Source organism: Bos taurus, chromosome 13, assembly GCF_002263795.3.
Source record: "Bos taurus isolate L1 Dominette 01449 registration number 42190680 breed Hereford chromosome 13, ARS-UCD2.0, whole genome shotgun sequence".
In the NCBI taxonomy this organism is placed as follows: Eukaryota; Metazoa; Chordata; class Mammalia; order Artiodactyla; family Bovidae; genus Bos; species Bos taurus.
In genome coordinates this window covers 67,761,847-67,782,334 of record NC_037340.1, presented here as the reverse complement: position 1 = coordinate 67,782,334, position 20,488 = coordinate 67,761,847, and the positions used below count along the sequence as shown (strand labels likewise).

At 43.7% G+C, this 20,488-nt stretch overlaps 1 protein-coding gene across 1 annotated transcript in view; it reads right to left on the bottom strand.

Annotated features, from left to right (window-relative positions):
• Positions 1 to 20,488, bottom strand: part of DHX35 (DEAH-box helicase 35) — a 68,935-nt gene that overhangs the window by 25,835 nt on the left and 22,612 nt on the right. Inside the window, exons 5-12 of the mRNA NM_001192343.1 lie at positions 17,401 to 17,505; positions 15,043 to 15,104; positions 14,152 to 14,221; positions 12,183 to 12,242; positions 6,388 to 6,500; positions 5,368 to 5,464; positions 4,070 to 4,228; positions 1,851 to 2,061 (exon numbers count right to left, since the gene is read on the bottom strand). Coding sequence (NP_001179272.1) covers positions 1,851 to 2,061; positions 4,070 to 4,228; positions 5,368 to 5,464; positions 6,388 to 6,500; positions 12,183 to 12,242; positions 14,152 to 14,221; positions 15,043 to 15,104; positions 17,401 to 17,505 — 877 coding nt within the window. The remainder of the gene's footprint in view (positions 1 to 1,850; positions 2,062 to 4,069; positions 4,229 to 5,367; positions 5,465 to 6,387; positions 6,501 to 12,182; positions 12,243 to 14,151; positions 14,222 to 15,042; positions 15,105 to 17,400; positions 17,506 to 20,488) is intronic.

Below are 20,488 nucleotides of genomic sequence, written 5' to 3'. Positions count from 1 at the left end.
CCTGACCATTCAAAATGACAACAAAGATTGCTGGTTGTCACAGGCTGGCAGCAGGGAGAAAAGAAGAAAGAAATACTGCTTAACAGGTAAGGACTTTTACTTTAGAGTGATAAAGATGTTTCCTAACTAGATAAAGGTGGTGGCTGCACACTGTGAAGATAATAAATGCCTGAACTGTTCAAGTTAAAAGGGTTAATTTCATGTTATGTAAATTTCACCTCAATAAAAAAAAAATTTAAGTTTCCTGAAACTTCCTCTTCCCCATATTTCAGTTCGCCTTTGAAACTGGCTTTCCTCTTTCTATTTCCGTTATTCCCTCTTAATATCTTCAGTGGAAGAACCTTACCTCTCTGACTTCAGGTTCTGTATTCTCCCTCCCTTCCACGAATCCTTCTTACCCTGTTCCTCCCCTCCAAGTACTAGTACATTCCACTTCCTCTGCTTGCTGTGATGAAATCTAACCCCCGCTGCTATCCCCTCACCTGGATTAACTACTGAGTTGCCGGTAAGATCAGGCTCAATTATGGACTGTGAAGCCCTCCCCAGTAGGAATAACTCCCTGCTGTCTGCTTCCAAGGCTCATTCAGTTATGGCAACTATCACACCATAACATGCTAATCTGTTCATAAGCCTGCCTCCACCACCAGGCTGTCAGCAATGTGGCCTCAGACCGTATCTCAACTGGCTTTAGATTTCCATGCCTGGCACAGAGCAAGTGCTCTGTAAACATCTGTGAAAAAGAATAAATGATGTCAAGGACTGAACAAGGATGATGGTAATCTGAAAGGAAAGGAGAGATAAAAGGTAAAACCCCCAGATCTGGTTAAGTGACTGCAGAGGGATACTGGACAGAGGAGGGAATTAAAAATGATTTGAAAATTAAGTCTAGATAATTAAGAGAAACCTTGACACCGTCATCCACAGAAGAGAGGTACAATGAAGTAAAGAGCAGCTCTGGAGACCTCATTTTCTGCAGACAAGACTGCTGTTTAGTTGGAGAGAAAACTCCTTAAGGGCTAAGACCGTCTTCATTGTAATTTCATGTTGCTCCTTCAAAGACAAGCATGGACCAGGAGCTGACCAACTGCTATCAATGAGTCCCAGGAGAGACCCTACTGGTTCAGCTGTGCAAAGGTGCTCTGAACCAGAGGAAAGATGGAACCCACTGTGGGGCCCCACAGGATTCAAGGATCCCAGAATAAAAAAAAAAATGCCACAGGATGCTAAGAGAATGTTAAGAAAGACAGAACAAGGGTCCAAGCTACATGTCACATGGCTGCTGACAGGCCAAGGCCCAGACTAGGTCAGAAAAGGGGTGGCAAATAATCGGTAATTCATGGGACTTCAATGATGGTCCAGTGGAGTTAAGACTCCACAGAAAACTCCTTAAGGGCTGGAGTTAAGTCTTAACTCTTAAGAGTTAAGTTAACTTAAGGGTTAACTTAAGGGTGGTCCAGTGGAGTTAAGTGAGGATTCTTAACTCCTCACTCCCAATGCAGGGGGCCCTGGGGTGCCATCCCTGGTCGGGGAACTAGATCCTACATGTTCCAACCAAGAGTTCCCATGCTGCAACTAAAGATCCTGCATGCCACAACTAAGACTCCGTGCTGCCAAATAAATAAATACAGACTTTTTTTAACTGGTCTAGCTTTGGCCAGTGAGGAACAGTAGCAAAGAAGGGCCATGTCTGGAGTGAGGAAGGTGGTGGGGGTCAGATTACAGAAGGCCTTGTGAGGAAGATCTGGGTCTTAAGTTCTGCTTAATAGGGGTAGATACCTGTAATATTCTCTGATGCCCAGGCTGACCAGGAGAAAGGCAAAACCCCTAAAAGAGAAAAAAGCCACATTTACCTGTATAAAGGCGGTAACATTTCCCTGAGCGGCTGCGGCCACCGCGTCCTGCTCGCTGGTTGGCTGATGCCTGGGACACTGGGACCACCACCAAGCACTCGATAGCTGTCCTGGGGTTGTAGGCCCGGAGCTTCACGAAGCCACAGTCAATCACATACACGATCCCGCTGATTGTGATGGAGGTTTCTGCTACATTGGTGGCCACGATCACCTAGGTTCCCCCACAGGAAGGAGAGTCAGGATAAAAGTGTTTTGGTTGTCTTCACTCTGAATAAACTAGTCAAAGTCCTAAAGATGTCAAGATATCTTCAATAGTGTAGAACCTGTGAGAGGCAGTTAGGTATCCTGGATGGACTAGGATGAATTTCATGCTCAGGGTGCCTTGGGTTTCAATTCTCCCTAAGCTTGGGACCTTGGACAAGTTCCTTAACCTCCTGAGCATGTTTGTTTGTTTCCATAATAAAATTTACCCTCTCCCAGGGTTCTTCAGCGGATTAAATGCGAAACATACATGAAATGATTATTAGAGCCTAGTACTTGGCTCAGAGCAAATATTCAACAAACATTAGTTTTTACCTTTTGTACAACTCAAGTGATGCACATCGCCACCTGTACCTGCCCTTTATTCGTGTTCTAACTGCTTTCTGAGGTCTGCACTTTGCCAGGCACACTTTAAGGTGCTAGGAATGGACAATGGACGAGAGTCCACATTCCAGTGTGAATGTCTGGGTGGAGAAATAGTGAACATAAGACAGTGACGAACACCTGGAGGAAAACGCAATAGGGTAATACTCTAGTATTACGTAGTGTTCAATATATACATCGTGTTATAATATGTTAATAATGGAGCATGCTTACTTCAGGTTAGATGGCCAGGGAAAGCCTCTGTAAAAGATGATTTTAGGCTGAAACCTGAATAAAAAGCAGCAACCGGCCCTACATAGATCCAGGCAGAGGAAGGAGAAACAGCCGATGCAGCCACAGGCCAGGATAATTAAATAAAAGATGAGGTTAGGAGGGATGCAGGGACCCGATCATGCACGGTCTCTGGGCCACAGGAGGGGTTTGCATTTTATTCCAAGGGCGCTGAGTGCTGCCCCCTGGAGGGTGTGAAGCAGCAGGAGACATATAAATGGCACCTGGAACTTTGGTCGGGCACTTTTACTTAGATCATTTTACAAAATCTCCCTACTATTTTTATGTAGCAGAGTCACGATTTTATGCTATAAAACCATCTATCTAAAAGTTACTATTATTCATGTTTTACAGCTGAGAAAACCAGACCTCGGGGTTGAGTAACTCATCCCACTGCACAGGGTAACCCAGGTCTCCTGACTGGATGGCTACAGTTCACGTTTGACTGGACAGACTTGAGCAAGCTCCATCCCAAGGGCCAGGATGCCCTCTTAAAAGTGACCTGAAGTTGGGAGTGGAGCCTCAGACCAGCCGTCCCTCACCTACTGTGTTCTCTGCTACCTGCTGATAAATAGCTGCTGTAAGGCAACTCTGGGCCAGTGCTGTACCTTCCTCACCGGATGAAGGGTAAACAGCAGGACCCAGGCAGGGGACAGAAAGGAAACAAACTGGTTGCCTACTGGCTCCTTTAAACCAGTGCTTCTCATCACGCCCTTCCCCACCCTAATTTCAAGGCTAGGTATTTTTAAGCCACACCTTAAATTAACTGACTTAAATTTGGCTCTATAGGCAAACTGATTTTTCAAACAGATGGCTGAGAAACCATTTTACAGTAGCTAATCTACTGTTTCTGACTGATCACAATTCACCAAGACAATCCTTTACACCAAGATACTGTTGTGTGATAGGGAAAGTCACCTACTCTGATAATTACTAAACTTTCTGTGAGGCAGGCTGAGAAATCTTTGCAACTCATTATTTATTGTGTGCTTTTATCCTTGTTTATGTTTTTTTTTTGGGGGGTTGGCTATAAAACTTGAGGGAAATTAGTTTCCCAACCAGGGATTGAACCCAGGCCCTCAGCAGTGGAAGAGTAGAGTACTAACCACTGGACTACCTGGGACTTTCTTTCTATATGCTTTTAGCTCTGCTGCACAGAAATACAGACCTTAAGTTCTTTAAAATACCTTCCTATTTAGCAGGTTCTACTTCAATGTAAAATAAACCTTTCCAGTAGAAGGCAAGGGGGCACCAACATGATTACAGACAGCTGCAAACGCCCTTGGTCCCTGGGTCAGTCTTACCTTTCTGACACTGCGTGACACCCTTTCAAACACTTTCATTTGCTCAAAGGAGGGCAGTCCTGCATACATGGGGAGAATCCGGAGGTGTCTCTTCATCCCAGTCTGACCCAGTGCTCGAGCCTGCTCGATCAGCATTGACACGACAGTTTCCACCTCTTCCTAAAATCATCGAGATGGGGACCAAAGAAAACGAGGTCAGACTGAAGCATGTCATTTTATCCGACTGCAAGAAAATGTAGGATGGGGTCAGGACTATAAATCCAGTCAGACTTGTGACTGTCAAGAGTCCTCACACTCCACAGTGGGGTGGTATTTGATCAAATGCAACCGAACAATGGGGCCAAGGGGTGAAAAGTCGTGACTGTCCAATTAATTACTCAAGTCCACACTACCTGCAGTCAACAGAAGAATTTCTGATGCACCAAAACGACTATTTTACTGAGTTTTTTTTTAATACACTGCAGCAAACTGTGTGGCATACACATGGACAAGCTGTGGCACACAGAATCGCTGTAAGCCTGTCCTAGAAAAGATTCCTGAACAATGGAAAATGCTTGCCAGTGGAAATGATTACAACTAGAGGGTAGTTCTGAACAGAGCTACAACCTTGAGTGAGCCTTTAGGCCTGTCTGGTTGTTTTTCCAGTGGTGTGCCAACCTGTTCCCTCCAGGGTGAGCTGCAAAAGTCACTGGGAAAAAGGTGCAGCAGCGACACAGAGGCGCAGCATGTGCCTCGTGCAGGATTCAATCCTGGCATCAAAACGGCCCACTGGCTTAGCTCTCGGATTTACTCTGGAATCAGCTGATAAATTTAAAACGTCTGGCAGACAGAACAGGCAGGAGCTAATGATTCTCTGGCAACTGAGTCAACAGATGAATGACATCAAACTGAACAATTTTTTAAGGCAATCAAGTAACCACAAAGACAATAAAACATGAGACCGACGGCTAAGTAAAGTAATATGCCTCTGTATATATTTTGGTGCTGCTTTTTTTAAAGATTTTTTCATGGACGGAGGAGACTGGTGGGCTGCAGTCTATGGGGTCGCTAGGGGTCGGACACAACTGAGCGACTTCACTTTCACTTTTCACTTTCATGCATTGGAGAAGGAAATGGCAACCCACTCCAGTGTTCTTGCCTGGAGAATCCCAGGGACGGGGGAGCCTGGTAGGCTGCCGTCTATGGGGTCGCACAGAATCGGACACGACTTAAGTGACTTAGCATAGCATAGTGTAGTTGTATTTGGTACTGCCTTAACGTGTCTGTTCGCCAGAGGAAAAAAGGTTCAATGGAATTACCTGACCAGTGAGAAATGCTAATATGTCTCCATCTCCCTCAGTCTGGTGAATTTTCATCACAGTTTCTACGGTTGATTTGATGTAATCTGGAACAGGACTGAAAAGATGTATGAGATAAATTCATCACCAGAATATGTTCATTAATTACAGATCAATTACCTTAGTAATCTGCCAGCAAAGCCTTGTGAAAGTTCGTTTGCGCCTGCCCAGCAGATAATCAGCATATGAATAATTAAAATAAACATTCTTTTTTTAATGCAGAATTCAAATACAATCCATAATTACATGTAAACTACTATTTTTGGCTTTATTTGCAGAGACAGAAAAGCAATAAAGCCCGTGCAAACCAAAATCCTATCTTTAGCATGCAAAGATTCCCTGGCCAGGAAAAGTGGGTCTCTTGTCCCAGTGCTGAATTCCACATTCTTTCCATTTCCCCTCCTGACCACGAGCAGCATGTCTGAGGGGAGTGGATGGAGTGCAAGGGTGCCTGCCCCTCTAAAATGACTCAGAAGTCAGGCCCGTAACTCTCTGGATTTATCTGCCTCTGATTCAGGCTCCCAGTCTTCCTCTGTACAGTGAAAAGGAGTAGGAATTAGGATGACCCTTTCCTGTTCAAAGAGGCTCCTCCCGAAAATGTCAGCCAAGGCCTTCCTGCTAAGATGTAGAGGGCTGAGAACCAATTGATTCAAATCACCAATACCACCCGAGTTGACAGTCTTGTAAAGCCCAGTTTGGACCGTTCTAGAGCCCTCCTCCCTGCAACCTTGTTCCCATTTTGCTCTTTGCTGCTGAGCCAGGGACCACAGAGCCATAGACCTGCACATCTGGAGGGAGACTTGAAATCCTGCAGCAATACTGAGGGAGGGTTCCAGAACATCCCATCAGTGACAAACATGCCCTTTCTCAGCAGCCTGGCGCGCTGCCCTAGAAGCTGCAAGCAGACACAGCTGCTTCTCAGCCCACCGAACAGACCTGGTTTTCCAATCGCCCTGACTGAAAATGCAAGGACTGTCAAACCTCTGTAGATAAAAGATGTCCACTGGAAATGTCCGCCCTTCCACAGTAAGGATCACGCACGTATCCCTGGTTGGGTCACTGGTGTCATTGTGATTAAAGAAATCCCGAAATTTCTAAAAGAAATTTAAAAAAAATTCTTCATTGCTCAAATTAAAAAAAAAAAAAGGTTCATAGTAACTCACGGAAAGAATGAAAATAATATAAAACTGGCAGAGCAGGGGGTGGGGGGATAGGCATTGGCTATACGTAATACAGATTAAGGATAACAAAATAATTATTCAAAAAATCATATTTTTATTCTTATAATTTTGGGGAGTCACATTTCACTGGCAGACTCTATTGAAGATTTGACAGAAATGATCAAGGTTAGATTTCCAAAGTGCATTCAGCTGTGAACCTAAGTCAACATGCAGCAGAGGGATTACTGATCTTACCCCACCCGTCCCCCGTCCCCCATACTGCATTTAACCACAGACTAGGTCAGAAGGTGTAACTCAAGTCAAAGGTGGATTACATCAGGCTGATGTGTATTTCTGTCTGGAAAGCACAGCTCTGACCACACACGTGATCACTGTATAAAGGAAACCTGTACGTCTGTGAATGGCAGGGATGTTCCTGGAAGTGCAATCTACAGGTCCTGTGTTTGCAGGACAGAGTCCTCTCCCTCTTCATATGCCCCTCAGGAGGCAGCACTACACTCTGTATGGGCAGGTCAGCAATTCCCCACTTCTCCCACGCTCCCACAGGACCTCGCTGAGAGAAGTGGCTCTTGGCAATTCCACCCAAAGAGGTGGCCATGTTTCTTCAATGGTACTTGATCCCCAGGCCTGCGGTCTCTACGGAGGCCTGGTGGGAGAGCTCTTGACCTTCCCGGTCCCGAGGCCTGGCACGCGCTGCATTCTCCTCTCCTAGGAGGCCCACCCATGGGATCACCAGGCCTGTCTTCTTTCCTTCCCAGGTATCTCCCCTAAACACGTCCATGTCTGCTCCTGGAAACCAGGATCCAGGGGTGCCCTGAGAACCTGAATCGAGTACAACGTGAAAAGGCTTGGAGGAGCACTTCTAGAAGAGTCGACTAGATTGACTCCAAAATACCTGCATGCTACATGTCAACCTCCAAGTCACGTCTGAGAAGAGTAAACATAGACATAAAAGAACAAGCCTCAGGCCAAGAGAAGTACTGTGCTGCGCCATGAAGACCCATGCAGCCCCACCCTTCTTTCAGGTAAATTCCCTGCAAGTGACTTCAGCCTTCCTGTGTCCTATGGCATGCAAAGCATGGGCATGCTACAAGTGATGCACAAACAAGGGAGAAGGCACTGCTCCCCTCTCCCCCAAACAGTGAATAAGCCAAGGAGGAAGGTGTGCAAAAAACCAATCATAACATAAACCGAGCCTCAAGGACTGGATGACCAGAGAAGAGCTGCGAGTTACAGTCAGGGGAGGAGGAAAGGGCCCACAATGATGTGGTATAGGGACGGGGTCCTGGAGGTGGCCGGATCTCCTGGCTAAGCCTGAAAGGATGAGGAGGGCTATTACTGGCTGGGAAGGAGAAGAGGCGCACCCCTTCCAAGAATGACAGCAGAGATGTAAAGACAGAGAGTTACTCTTTTAAGAAATAAAACTCAGCATTAACTGAGGAGGCACAAGACTTTTGTCCTTAAGATCTTTATCTTTTATCTGTATTCGGAAGTATTAAACATATATACACAAAAAATTAAAGGCTAGAAAGCAAATAAACATAGTGTCAACAGCGTCTGCATCTTGAGGCAGAATGAAGGAACAGCAGGAGTGAAATGAGCTCAGCCCACCAGGAAAAGAAGAGCTGAGAGCCAACTCTGAAAGCCAGGGGTCATGCTGACACAGACACACACAAAGTGACTACGAGCAAGAGGCTCGTCTGTGACATGGAACACAAATGGGGTGCATGTCTGCGGGATCGCTCCCCTGCTCACCCGTTTCCTTCTCTGCTAGTGGCTCTGATCTGGCCCACAGGAGTGGACCCCTAGCAGCCTCGCCAACACGGCCTGCCCAGCTTTGGCCCATACAGAATGGTTCCAAGTGGGTACCTGACTACAGTGGACCCCAAATTCCTTCTCTAAGAATCTGGAAAGGTAAAAATTATTCTCTCTTCAAGCATCTGGACTGTGACCAAAAAACCATGGATGAGTCAGTGATCATGTTTTCTGCCAGGTAAATGGAAGCCAATAAAAGAAAAAAAAAAAAAATACCATGTCATACAATGGTCAATAAATACTTCATAATTATACTCAGTCACATTCTAATTAAGTGCTGACTTAATTAGGCTGATATTAAGAAACACCTAAACCAATGAAGGCGACTATTTGATCAGCCCCATCCAACTCCACTGGCCCCTGCCTCCCAGTCGCAGTCAATGGGTGTCTTGGACTGCAGCTTGGGCCACCCCAGGCCCCGAGTGAAACCAGAGCAGGTGGCATCGATCCCTCCAGGCACTGGAGTTAGGAATGAGTCTGCTGCCCACAGACTCAACAGCCGGGAGACAAGGGAGGCGTTCCAGCATCCCTGGGCCTCCAAGTGAAAATACTACCTGAGCCACGCCCCCCCATTCACCACTCTCACACACTCCTCCTCTCTTATCCACTTCAGCCCATTCCCTCCTCTTCTTCGCCCTCTTACTCTCACCTGGGAACTCACATTCCATACCCCACGTGCATCCACACCCACCCACGTCTCCCCTCATGCACACACAAACACCCCTCACTCCTCCTCACTCGCCAGGCCAGAAAGGGATGAAGAAATCAATGACCCGGGTCCACTCAAGACTCTGCTGAAAGCTGCTGACATCTGGCAACCCTTGCATCCTAGCACACCCAAGGCTGACACAACTCCTACACTCCACCCTCCCACCTAAAAATATCACTCCCAGGAAGTGCATCACTATGGACTATGGCAGGCAGAATGGAAAGAAGCTATGTTTTTCCATCTCCGTGCCACACTAAAGACAATGAAAGGCAACTGTAAGCAATAAATATTACTGATGATTCAAAGACTTGGACATTAAAGATTTTACCCACAATAAAAACTATTGGAAGCAATTTCAAAAAGGGGGTCGTGGTAAAGGTAAGAGGTAAAATGCAGATGATGTTCTGGACAACTCAGTCATGGAAGAGGTTGACAGGAGTTGAGGTTAAAATAGCATTCCATCAGGGATCACAGGTGAAGGGCATAAGAATTCATTAAAGAGGGCAACAGAGAGCTTTAACCCCAAAGTTATGGTGGGCAAACCTAAGACAACAGACTCCTACACCATGAGACGGTCCAAGAAACCTGTCAGGCAGCATGCAGACCTCTCTCTCAGCCAGGCTGACTTTTTTCTCCCTCCAAGTTGTTCTGTATCCTGGAAGCCACTCGGAGACCAGGAGCGAGGCCCTTTTATCTCAGCTGATTATGGAATTGGCCTCCTGACTGTGATCGCCACATCTGTTTGTGTCTCTTATACAGCACCAGCGTGATCTTTCTAGAACTCAAATATGGGACTTCCCTGGTGGTCCAGTGGTTAAGAATCCACCTTTCAATGCAGGGCACGGGGGGTCAATCCCTCGTCTAAGATGCCACTTGCCACAGAGCAACTAAGCCCACGCGCCGCAGCTACTGACGTCTGCACGCCTAGAGCCAGTGCTTCACAAGAGAAGCCACTGCAGCGGGAAGCCCGCATACCACAACTAAACAGCAGCCACCGCTACTGAGTAACTAGAGAAAGCCTGCACGCAGCAACAAAGACCCAGCTCGGCCAAAACAAAACCCCACAAATGTGGTCAAGTCACTGCCAAGCCTCACACATGCTAGGGCTACTGACCAGTGGAAGGGTGGCCTGTGGGGTCCCCCCATCATCTGACCCCTACCAGCCTCTCCCATTTGAATTTCCCATCGCTTTCCACGCAATCAAAATTCATTCAACCCACAGTCCCTACTCTGTGCCGGACACTGTCTCAGATGAAAGGGATAAAATAGAGTAAGACAGTCAAAGTCCCAGTCTTCACAGTGTTTACATTTTAGTGATGGGAGACATACAATCAACAAACACCCAGATATGCATATGATGTTAGCAAAGGAGAAGGGCTAAACAGAAACGAGGAGGAGAGCAAGAGAATGAAGAGCGACAGGGGCTCAGTTGCAGACAGTGGTCTGGGAAGGTTCTCTGGGAGCTAATACCTGACCAAGACTGGAAGGAAATGAGTACCAGGCCATGAGAACATCTGAAGCAAAAACGGTCTAAAAAGAGGGCTTCCCCACCAAAAGCAGAAGCATGCGTCGACTTATCTGAGGAAAAGCAAGGTGAGGCTGGAGTGTAAGGAGCACTGGAGAAACTGAAAGGAGACAGAGGGGTGACTGCAGGCAGAGGGACAGATCACCCCCCAGCAGGTGCTGCACGCGAGATATGGCTCCCGCCTTACACGTGACCCACAGCCCTCTGAACACGTTTCAGGCCCCTGTGGTTCTCTGCATGCCTAGGACTCCTTCCCCACCCCACAAATCTAGCAGACTTGTGCGCATCTTTCCAACCTAGGTGGGATGTCTCTCCTCCGTGAAAGCTTCTGGACACCCTCCAGCTGGCTAGAGAGAAAGCACCCCCTCCCTGGCTGTCTCAGCACCTTGAACAAACTGAACGGCAAACACCTATTTATGTGTCTGCTTCCCTGACCAGTCAGGCAGTGTATGAATCACCTGTAGCCAGCACTGTGCTTCTGTGCTTTGTGTGTGTGTGTGCGTGTGGTCTGCATGTGCGTATACAGCAAGTGGTCAAAATTATGTGTTGAGCTGAACTGCTGTTTGAACTAAAATATTAGTTATTAAGAGAGAAAAATAAGGGGGAGGGGGTTGGGGGAGGGACAGAGTGCGAGGTTGGGGTTAGCAGATGTTAGCATTTATATATAGAATAGATAAACAACAAGGTCCTACTACTTAACACAGAGAACTATATTCAGAATTCTGTAATAAACCATATGGAAAGGAATATTAAAAAAAGTGTGTGTATGTATGTATACACACACACGTATAATTGAATCACTTTGCTATATAGCAGAAATTAACACAACACTGTCAATCAACTTATTTCAATAAAAAAATTTTTAACAGTGAAAACTAATGTACATTTAGACATAAAAAATTATAATGTGAAAATTACTATATGTACAGGGAAAACTTTAATTGTATCCCTCAAATCTAAATATAAATGCTGAAGTCATAAATTCAAGAAGTATTTGGGAGAATGGCATTGAAACATGTAAAATATCATGTATGAAACGAGTTGCCAGTCCAGGTTCGATGCACGATACTGGATACTTGGGGCTAGTGCACTGGGACGACCCAGAGGGATGGTATGGGGAGGGGGGAGGGAGGAGGGTTCACGATGGGGAACACATGTATACCTGTGGCAGATTCATTTTGATATTTGGCAAAACTAATACAATTATGCAAAGTTTAAAAATAAAATTAAAAACAAAACAAAACAAAAGAAGTATAGCCTCCTGCTGAAAAGAGTAATAAAAAGAAGCTGCCTGTGTGGGGGAAAATATAGCATGTAGAGAAACAAGACAATAGGTAATTATGAACTCAATTAATTACAGGCTATTTCCACCCACGAGCTGAAAAGGAATTTCCTCCAATGACGGAATCTAGGACATCAGATGGCCCATAAGGCAGGCAGGCCATCCTGCTGAAGATAAGCTCCAGCTGGAGGCAGCTTCTGAAGGACATGACCAACAATCCCCACGCTGCCCGGGGACAGAGGGCGACAGTGGGCGTGCTCCTACCTCTGCATCCAAAGTGGCCGAAGCCACAATCAGCCGAAGATCCCCTCGCTTCTTCTGAATCTAAAAGAGAAGGCGTGCGGAAAAACAATGGTAACACTGTGACACAGATGAGATAATCTGATATCTGAAATTTATTACAAAATAATCCAATGTGTGGAGGAGGATGGGGGGGTGGGGAGGAGCTTAAAGATGAAACAAGACTGACCACAAATTGGTAACTGTTAAGTAACAGATGAAAAGGCAGTTCATTATACTATTCTTTCTAATTGTGTGAGTGATAAAAATTTTCCAGAACAAAAAAATTAGAAAAGAAAAAAGAAAGTATAAAGGAGCTTTAAGACACAAATTTGAATTTACCAAAAGTAAAACCATTTTTTTTCCTGACACCTGGGTCTCTGAATAGTCAGAATCTGTGTATATACACTTAAGAGTGTGAAAAATCAAACAATAAATAACACCAAGACAGAAATACAGATAAAAGATATTAACAGTTATTCAAAGAAAAAGATGAGCAATGGTCATAGGAGAAATGATCAAATAAATTATGGTAAAAAAAAATGTAACAATGAGATTATTGTTTCATCCTTCACATTGGCAAGGATTTATTTTCAGTGTTCAGTGTTCACTCAAAGATTCAGTGAAACAGGCCCCCTTGTTATACCATTCCTGAGAAGGTAATAACAGAGTGGGATAATCCCTCACAAGTATCAAAAAGTTTAAATCTTTGGCCAAGAAATAAATTAATAATGAAGACAGCAGCAGCAGCAGCAGCAGCTAGCATATAGTAAGCCATGTGCCATTCCAAGTCCCTGCATACAGCTGTGCAGCACGTGCACTGCACAGAGAGGCAAGGGGCCCTAAAACCCAGCCCACCCTCCCCTCACTCAGCTGCAGACATCCTCCCAATGGGAAAGGCACCTCACTCTCTATTCACGGCCCTGTGTCAGGCACCATCCTAAACATTTTACGTTACCTAAGTTTCACAACAATGATGTTACAGGGCAGCTCTAAGAGAATGCTTAAAGGTTCTGCCCACTGCGGTAGCCACTAGCTGCATGTGGCCAGAGAGTCCTTGAAATACAGCCAGTGGGACTAAAGAAATGAATTTTTTATTTTATTCTGTTTCAACTAATTTAAATCTAAAGTGGCTAGTGGCTATCAGATAGGAAAGTAAAGCAACACAGAGAAAGAAAAACTTGGTATCAGCCCCATCTGAGCGATGAGCAAATTCAGCAGAGTCAGAATCGAACCCAGGTAGTCTGACCCGGAATTCAGGCTTTTAATCACCCTGCTCTCGTCTCTGGGGATCAGAAATTTCCCCAAAGAAAACAACCAGAAAATATAGGAAGGGAGAAGAGGATGGAAGTAAGGTTGAAACAAAACTGGCCATGGGTTATAACTGCTGAAGCCAGGTTATGGGCACATGGGGGTCCTTAAACCCTTCTCTCTACTCTGGGATATCCTTGAAATCTATAACAAAAAGCAAAGGACAGAAAAGAAACAGAAATCCAACAGATTTAACTTCAAGGGTGCTTCCTGCAACATTATGTAAAATATTTCAAATCTGGAAGCCATATAAATGCCTAGCTGTAATCGAGGTGTCAAATACTTTATGGTACAGACATGTGACTATATAGCCATTAAAAATGTCTTTAGAGAATATTTAATGACAGAGGAAAATGATCCTTATGCAACACTAAGAGAAGTATGCAAGATACAAGTGAGCACAACAACCCAATCCCCACTGGGCCAAAACAGGTGCATAAACAGACACCCAAAGGAGAAAGAAGAGAAGGAAACGTTCCAAAACTCTAACATAACTGTCTCTGCATGGGTAGGGTGATTGACAATTTCCATTTCTTTCCTCTGCATTTTGTTGAATTTTCTAAACTGCTACAATGACTTTCCTGATCAAACAACAAACAAAACAAAAACACAAAACCGGAAGTCTGGCAGTAAAGCCATATACCTTTTTCAGCAGACCAATGGCAATGTCGGTGTACAAGGTCCTCTCATGGGCCTCATCCAGCATGATGGCACTAGAATCAGAGGGACAATCTCAGTGGGCATCAAAGCAGCCACCACACAAGCCCATCCAGACATTAAAGGGACTGCTGGGGATTTAGCCCCCATCTGATCACCTTGCAGCAAAAAGTAACACCAAGTACCTCCTCTTTGACAAGCCAGTAACTCAAAAGCTAATAAAAATGGCCCCATCAACTTTTCTTGGTAGAGAAAATGCTCTTATTTATTGCTACTTTTAAAGTTTTACCACCAATGCTGGATCCCAACAGAATCTAATACATGATTTTAAATTCCAATATAACATATAGCCCCATTGAGCACATAAAAATTCAGACAAGGCCCAACCACCCAAAGACTAAAAATCTGCATAAAACAGCACGAAGAGGCACCTGGTCATGGCTATGTCACATGTGTACCAGGGAGTCAAATATGACATCCTTCCCCAGGATACACAGAGCCTGAGTGGATCATTTTGTACAATGAGCGATGGACGGGGACCCACAAGGAGACGGAAAACGTGAATAACTATTTGGGCTCTGCACGTTACATGCAGCAAATCGCTGCCCAGTTTTGTGCTGTGCCTCTGTAGTCACCCTCCAGCAAGATAAAAACAAGTCAACAGATCGTTCAAATAAGGACAGGGATTTTAATGAGCCCAGTTTTGACTCCATATATTCTGAAAAGAACATCAAAGGTCACAACAGTCAAAGGAAGGAGAGAAGCTTTGGGAAAGCTGAGTGTGGTCACGAATCCCAGTTATTAAAACAACTTCTCCTCAATCTACTCATGTATTTTTAAAACTATAGGAAATTTATCAAAGGAAAAATACACTTACCTGTATTTTGTTAATAATGGATCAACCATCATTTCCCTGACCAGCATCCCATCGGTCAGAAACTAAAACACAGAAACACAAAGGTTTAGAAACGATTCATTTACACTGTATATTCATAACTTTCCTTCAAAGAGTTCAAGTCCAACTAAACACATACAACCTCATCACCAGTGTGTGTATAAGACAATTCCCACCAAGGACTATGAGAAAATACCCCCAAATTTTGGTTATCAAGCAATGGAATGGTTTCCAAACAAGATATTGAACACAGGACCCTCGGTAAGAGCTAGCAACTCTATTAGCAAATTTCACCTGCATTTGCTCTGTGAGTTTTGACTAAGCCCCGTTTCCTCTGAGCCTGGACCACAGGTACTGCTATGAATAGACAGGGCAGACAAACCTGGGTCTGCCCAGGGGGATCACTGAGTCAGAGATCACACTTCCTACAATGTCCCAAGGACCACAGACTTGCAGCTCTTGAGGTTATTAACCTCAACTTCAATTGATATTATTTTAGGAAGGCTGACTGGGGTTGTGGTTAGGAACACAAGCTGTCACATCCAGCAGCTGGGTCAGATCTCTGTTCTTCTTACTAGCTGTGTAAACCCTGGGCAAGTTACTTACCTTCTCTGAGCCCAGCTCCTCATTTGTAAAATGGAGAAAATAAAAGTATCTGTCTCGCAGAGTTACTGTGAGAATTAAGTGAGAGAGTACAGTGCACATGTACAGGGCTTAGCAAGGGCCCCAGCACACAGAGAGAGCTCAAGAATGTCGGTTATTAATATTACCGTTAAGGATTAAGGAGTGTTTATGAATATGCTTCAGAAAAACGCAGTTAACAACTAGATGCTGTTATTCTCATCCCAAAACAAGTCAGTCTTTAACAAAGCTAAACATTTCCCTCACAGGCTATATCTTAGTACTTTTCCTTTTTGTTTTGCTTTTTAAAGCATATTTTTCTTGGACCTGATGCGAGCTGCCACACATACACACGGGAGTGCAAGTGAGAAGGCACCACCAGTGAGAGCCCACCAGCTGGGGACTGAGTGCCTGGAAACCTACCAATGGAACACAGGACTTTTCATAAAAGACTCTTTGAAGAGTCATGTGATCATGGAACTCACTAAAAGCTATCTAAAAATTAGCTAGTGTAAATGTATTTGGTGGTACAGAAGAATAAATCCCTTACCTAGCAAAATGAATGTCAAAAGAAAGAAAATACAGACCATTTAGAAAACAAGTTCCACATTTTTACAAATTACTGCATTTAGACCATCTATTTTCAGTTCCTTTGCAGCAACCTGAGAGGTAACTGAGATTCTAATAACCAATGTTTATTTCACCAAACCATTTTCTTTTTTTTTAATTTAAAGTTTTTATTACTGAAGTATAGTTGATGTACAATATTATGTAAGTCACAGGTGTACAATACAGTGATTCACAAGTTTTAAAGGTCATGCTCCAGTTATAGATATTATACAATATTGGCCACAGTCCCCATCTTGTACAATGCATCCCTGTAGCTTATTTTCTACATTGTATCTGTAGCCCCTAATCTCCCACCCGTTTTACCCCTCCCTCTTTCCTCTCTCCACTGGTAACCATGAATTTGTTCTCTGTATCTGTGAGTCTGCTTCTTTTTTGCTATATTCATTACTTTGTTGTATTTTTTAGATTCTACACATAGGTGATATTATATAGTATTTGTTTTTCTCCATCAAAGCATTTTCATTCATTGATCCTAGCACTATCTGAGGAGACTCTGATTTGCACAGTGGTATGCAGTAGACACTGCTGAGCTGACTGTACCCTGATTCTATGACGCTAATTATTTTAATAGTAGCAACGAGGTCAAAACACACATAAAATCCATCATCATGTGAAAATGGGCCAGCGCTAATTAGCACAAATAACATTTATGAATTCTACACTTTATCAATTTATACTATTTGTCCCTGTTTTTAAGTCTTTTATAGCTAAGTTTCTATATTTAGACAGCTACGTTGATCGGTGGGGAGAAACAGTGAAACACACGAGAAAGGACAGCTTTGAGCTCTGGTTCTACCACCAATGGGCACGACATCAGGCAGGTCACTCAACCTCCCAGGTCCTCAACCTCTTCACCTGAAGAACCAAGGGCATAACTCTACTTCCAAAGTCCTTTCTGGGCTAAGATGTGAGGACACAGAAAGAGCTCTGTACCTCTCAACACGCCGATTTCCCTGAGGGCCAGGATGCTCTCATACGCTTTCTGTCATGGCATTAGAGGCTTATTCAGCAGCAACGGCTGCGTGTTTTTACCTCCCCCCAAATAATCTTCTTCCTCATTTACAGAAGGAAACCAGCTGTGAACCTCACCTTAATTCTCGTGGCCAGCGGGTTGGTGCAGTCATCAAAGCGGATGCAGTAGCCCACCTCATGGCCCAGCACCGCACCCCTTTCCTCAGCCACTCTCCCTGCAACCTTTGGGAAGAAAGATCATGCTGAAAATAGAGACACAGAAATTCCTGCCCAGAGCACACACTATGGAAAATCTAAAGGTCACTTATTTTTTAAACAGTATGCTGAACACAGTGGAAAATGAAAAGAGAAAGGGGCAGGTTAGCAGAGAACTAGTGTGATAATCTTTACAATGATCAACTTTACGTTGACTTGAGGCAACTTATAAGAACAGTAAGTATGGAATAAAAATAGAATCATGTAAAAAGGTTACAGATCAGGATCAAAGAAATTATAGATAATATTCAAAAGGTCAAAGCCAATGAGAAAATTTTTAAAACACAGATATGCCGAAGTTATTTGAGCCACAAATTCAGCTCTAGATTTCCTGGTGGCTGAAGCAAAAAGGGAAAAAGAAGAAATTTCAAGATTCATCCTTTTCCTAAAGCTTTCTTTAGCATACCAACTAGGGACAAATTTCCACGTCTTCATGCCTTGAAATAAAACAACTTCCACTGGACCACAAAGGCAAAAGAACAAGAATGACCAAATTCAACACTTGGTCACGTTCATTTTCTCTTTGGAAACAAAAGAATAACACTTTCGAAGCAAGATAATCTAAAATGATTTGTAACCATGTCCCAGCTACCAAAACGACTGAAAGGGGAAATAAAGCCAAGGATGCAGGTTAAAAAACTGTTACATGGAAGATGAGAGGAGAAAATTAATGAAGGCGCCACGTTAACATAATAAAGAAATGAATAACACACTATGAAGACCATGAAGTACAGATACATTTTTTACCTTTTCATTTCACGTTTACATTTCATTGTACATTTCACTTTTACATTTCATTTACATGACACATGAAAGGTGAGGGTGGGAAAGATAAAAAAGAATCCAGCTATAAGATCTACTACTCCAGGCCACTCACAGGCTATTAATTCAACAACAGAAAATATCTGGGGACTTCCCTGGCAGTCCAGTGATTAGGACTCCAAGCTTCCAATGCAAGAGGTGTGGGTATGATCCCTGGTTGGGGAACTAGGATCCCACGTGGCATGTGATGCAACCAAATAAAAAAAAGAATGAATAAATAAAATAATTGCTGGATGCTTAAAAAAATAAATTTAAAAAACTATCTGATAAAATGAATAAATATAAAAGCAGAAGAGCAATAACACTTAGAACTTAGTTTACCTTGAAAGAAAATAAAGGGTTAATGCTCATTATGTAAACTATCTAACTAAAAAAGACCCAAAGGGAAGCAAAATTATAGAGCTTTCCCGGGGACCTGGCCTACCAACCAACCCCCAGGCGTCTTGTCTCCTCCTTTCACAGGTCCTGAGTTTGGATCATAAGCTGACACAGGGCATGTCTGAGGCAGAGCTTTCAGCATCAGCCATTGGGCTGCATCAGCCATTGGGCTGCAGCAGCCCCAGGTCCAGGAGTCCAGAGGCTCTGCACCCAGTGCTGCAAGCCAAGCACACTGGGCGTTATCTGACCATCAGTGTTTAAGAAACTAAAGAGCAGATGAGGATCAGAAAGTGGCTCTGCCCAGTGACTTGAAATTACAGATCTCAGAGGCCAAGACAGAACCTGTCATCAAGCAGCTGGTGTGCACCACAGAATCTTTCAAAACATCTTATGAAACCAGAAATTCATCCTACACTGCTCTACCTCTGGAGGTTACAGCTCCCGATAACCAGTATTTCACCAGGACAGTTTTGTTATTGTTATTGTTTCAATTCCCACCCTACAGATCATTAAACTGTAAATCTTAAAAACTGGCACAGAGAGTGTGTGCATACAGATACTGGAGCTTATGGGGAAAACCAGCTTGTAAGAGTGAGCATAAGGGAACCAACCTCTCCATAAAAATGTGATCATTTTATGAAGTCAAACATTTATTTACTATTTGTATACATTTGCTATAAAATGGATTTTATTTTCAAGTTCCTTTTTAGAAATTTTCTGTATGGTCATACCACTAGACATCTGGAAAGCCGTATTCTATGGGCTTTTTTAGTGATTTTTTTTTTTTTACCTCTACTGTATAAGTTCTATTCCCAATAAGCTCAACAATTAGACAGGATAAATACTGATAGAAACAGATATAGGAAAAAGGAGGTCAAAAGAAAACCAGGGACACTTCCCTGGCGATCCAGTGGTTAAGACTTTGTATTCCAACACAGAGAGTGTGGGTTCAATCCCTAGTCCGGGAGCTAAGACTCCACATGCCTCTCAGCCAGAAAACCAAATCACAGAACAGAAGCAATACTATAACAAATTCAATGAAGACTTGTAAAAAAGAAAAGAAAGGCCAACCACCAATGACCGAGCACCTCCTATGTGAAGGTGCTGTGCTCCAAGCTTTCACAAAATGTATCTTATTAAACATGCATACAGTCCATTGGGTGGGCCAGAGACCCTCTTTTTTTACAAAGCAAGAAACTGAAAAAAGACAAGCTTAGCACTTGTCCTGAATCACAGGCCCAGGCGGGGGGGCCTGGTCGTGAAGTCAAACCCAGACCAGGAGTCCAGTGAAATGCTCATTAAGGAGCTGCCTCTCACTGAGATCAGGCAGTGGCTTGTGCCATCTGTTCTTCGGCTCTGACATCGTTTTCAGATTCTGGTCTGCACACAAAGTACTTGTGGAGATGGAGCATTTCAAACTTGACAGCTCTATTAATACTACTAGGCTAATTTATATACTTTTTGTCCTTTAAGAGAAAGCATGTGGTTGCATAGAAATTATCCATGGCTACAAATTTGGAGGAAAAATGCAAACTGATTAAGAGCTGGGATTCCAAACTACAAACAGAAAAAATTGCTCGAATGTTTTAAGTAAGTGAATCATCTTTCATGACATCAAAGGTTAAATCTAACGCAGCAGTCAAGTTGCCAAACCACTACTTCCATTTTTACATACACAGAAGAACTTGGAAAATGTTCATCGATGATGCCTAACTAGAAGACAAGTAGAAAGTGAACTTTGGGGGGAAAG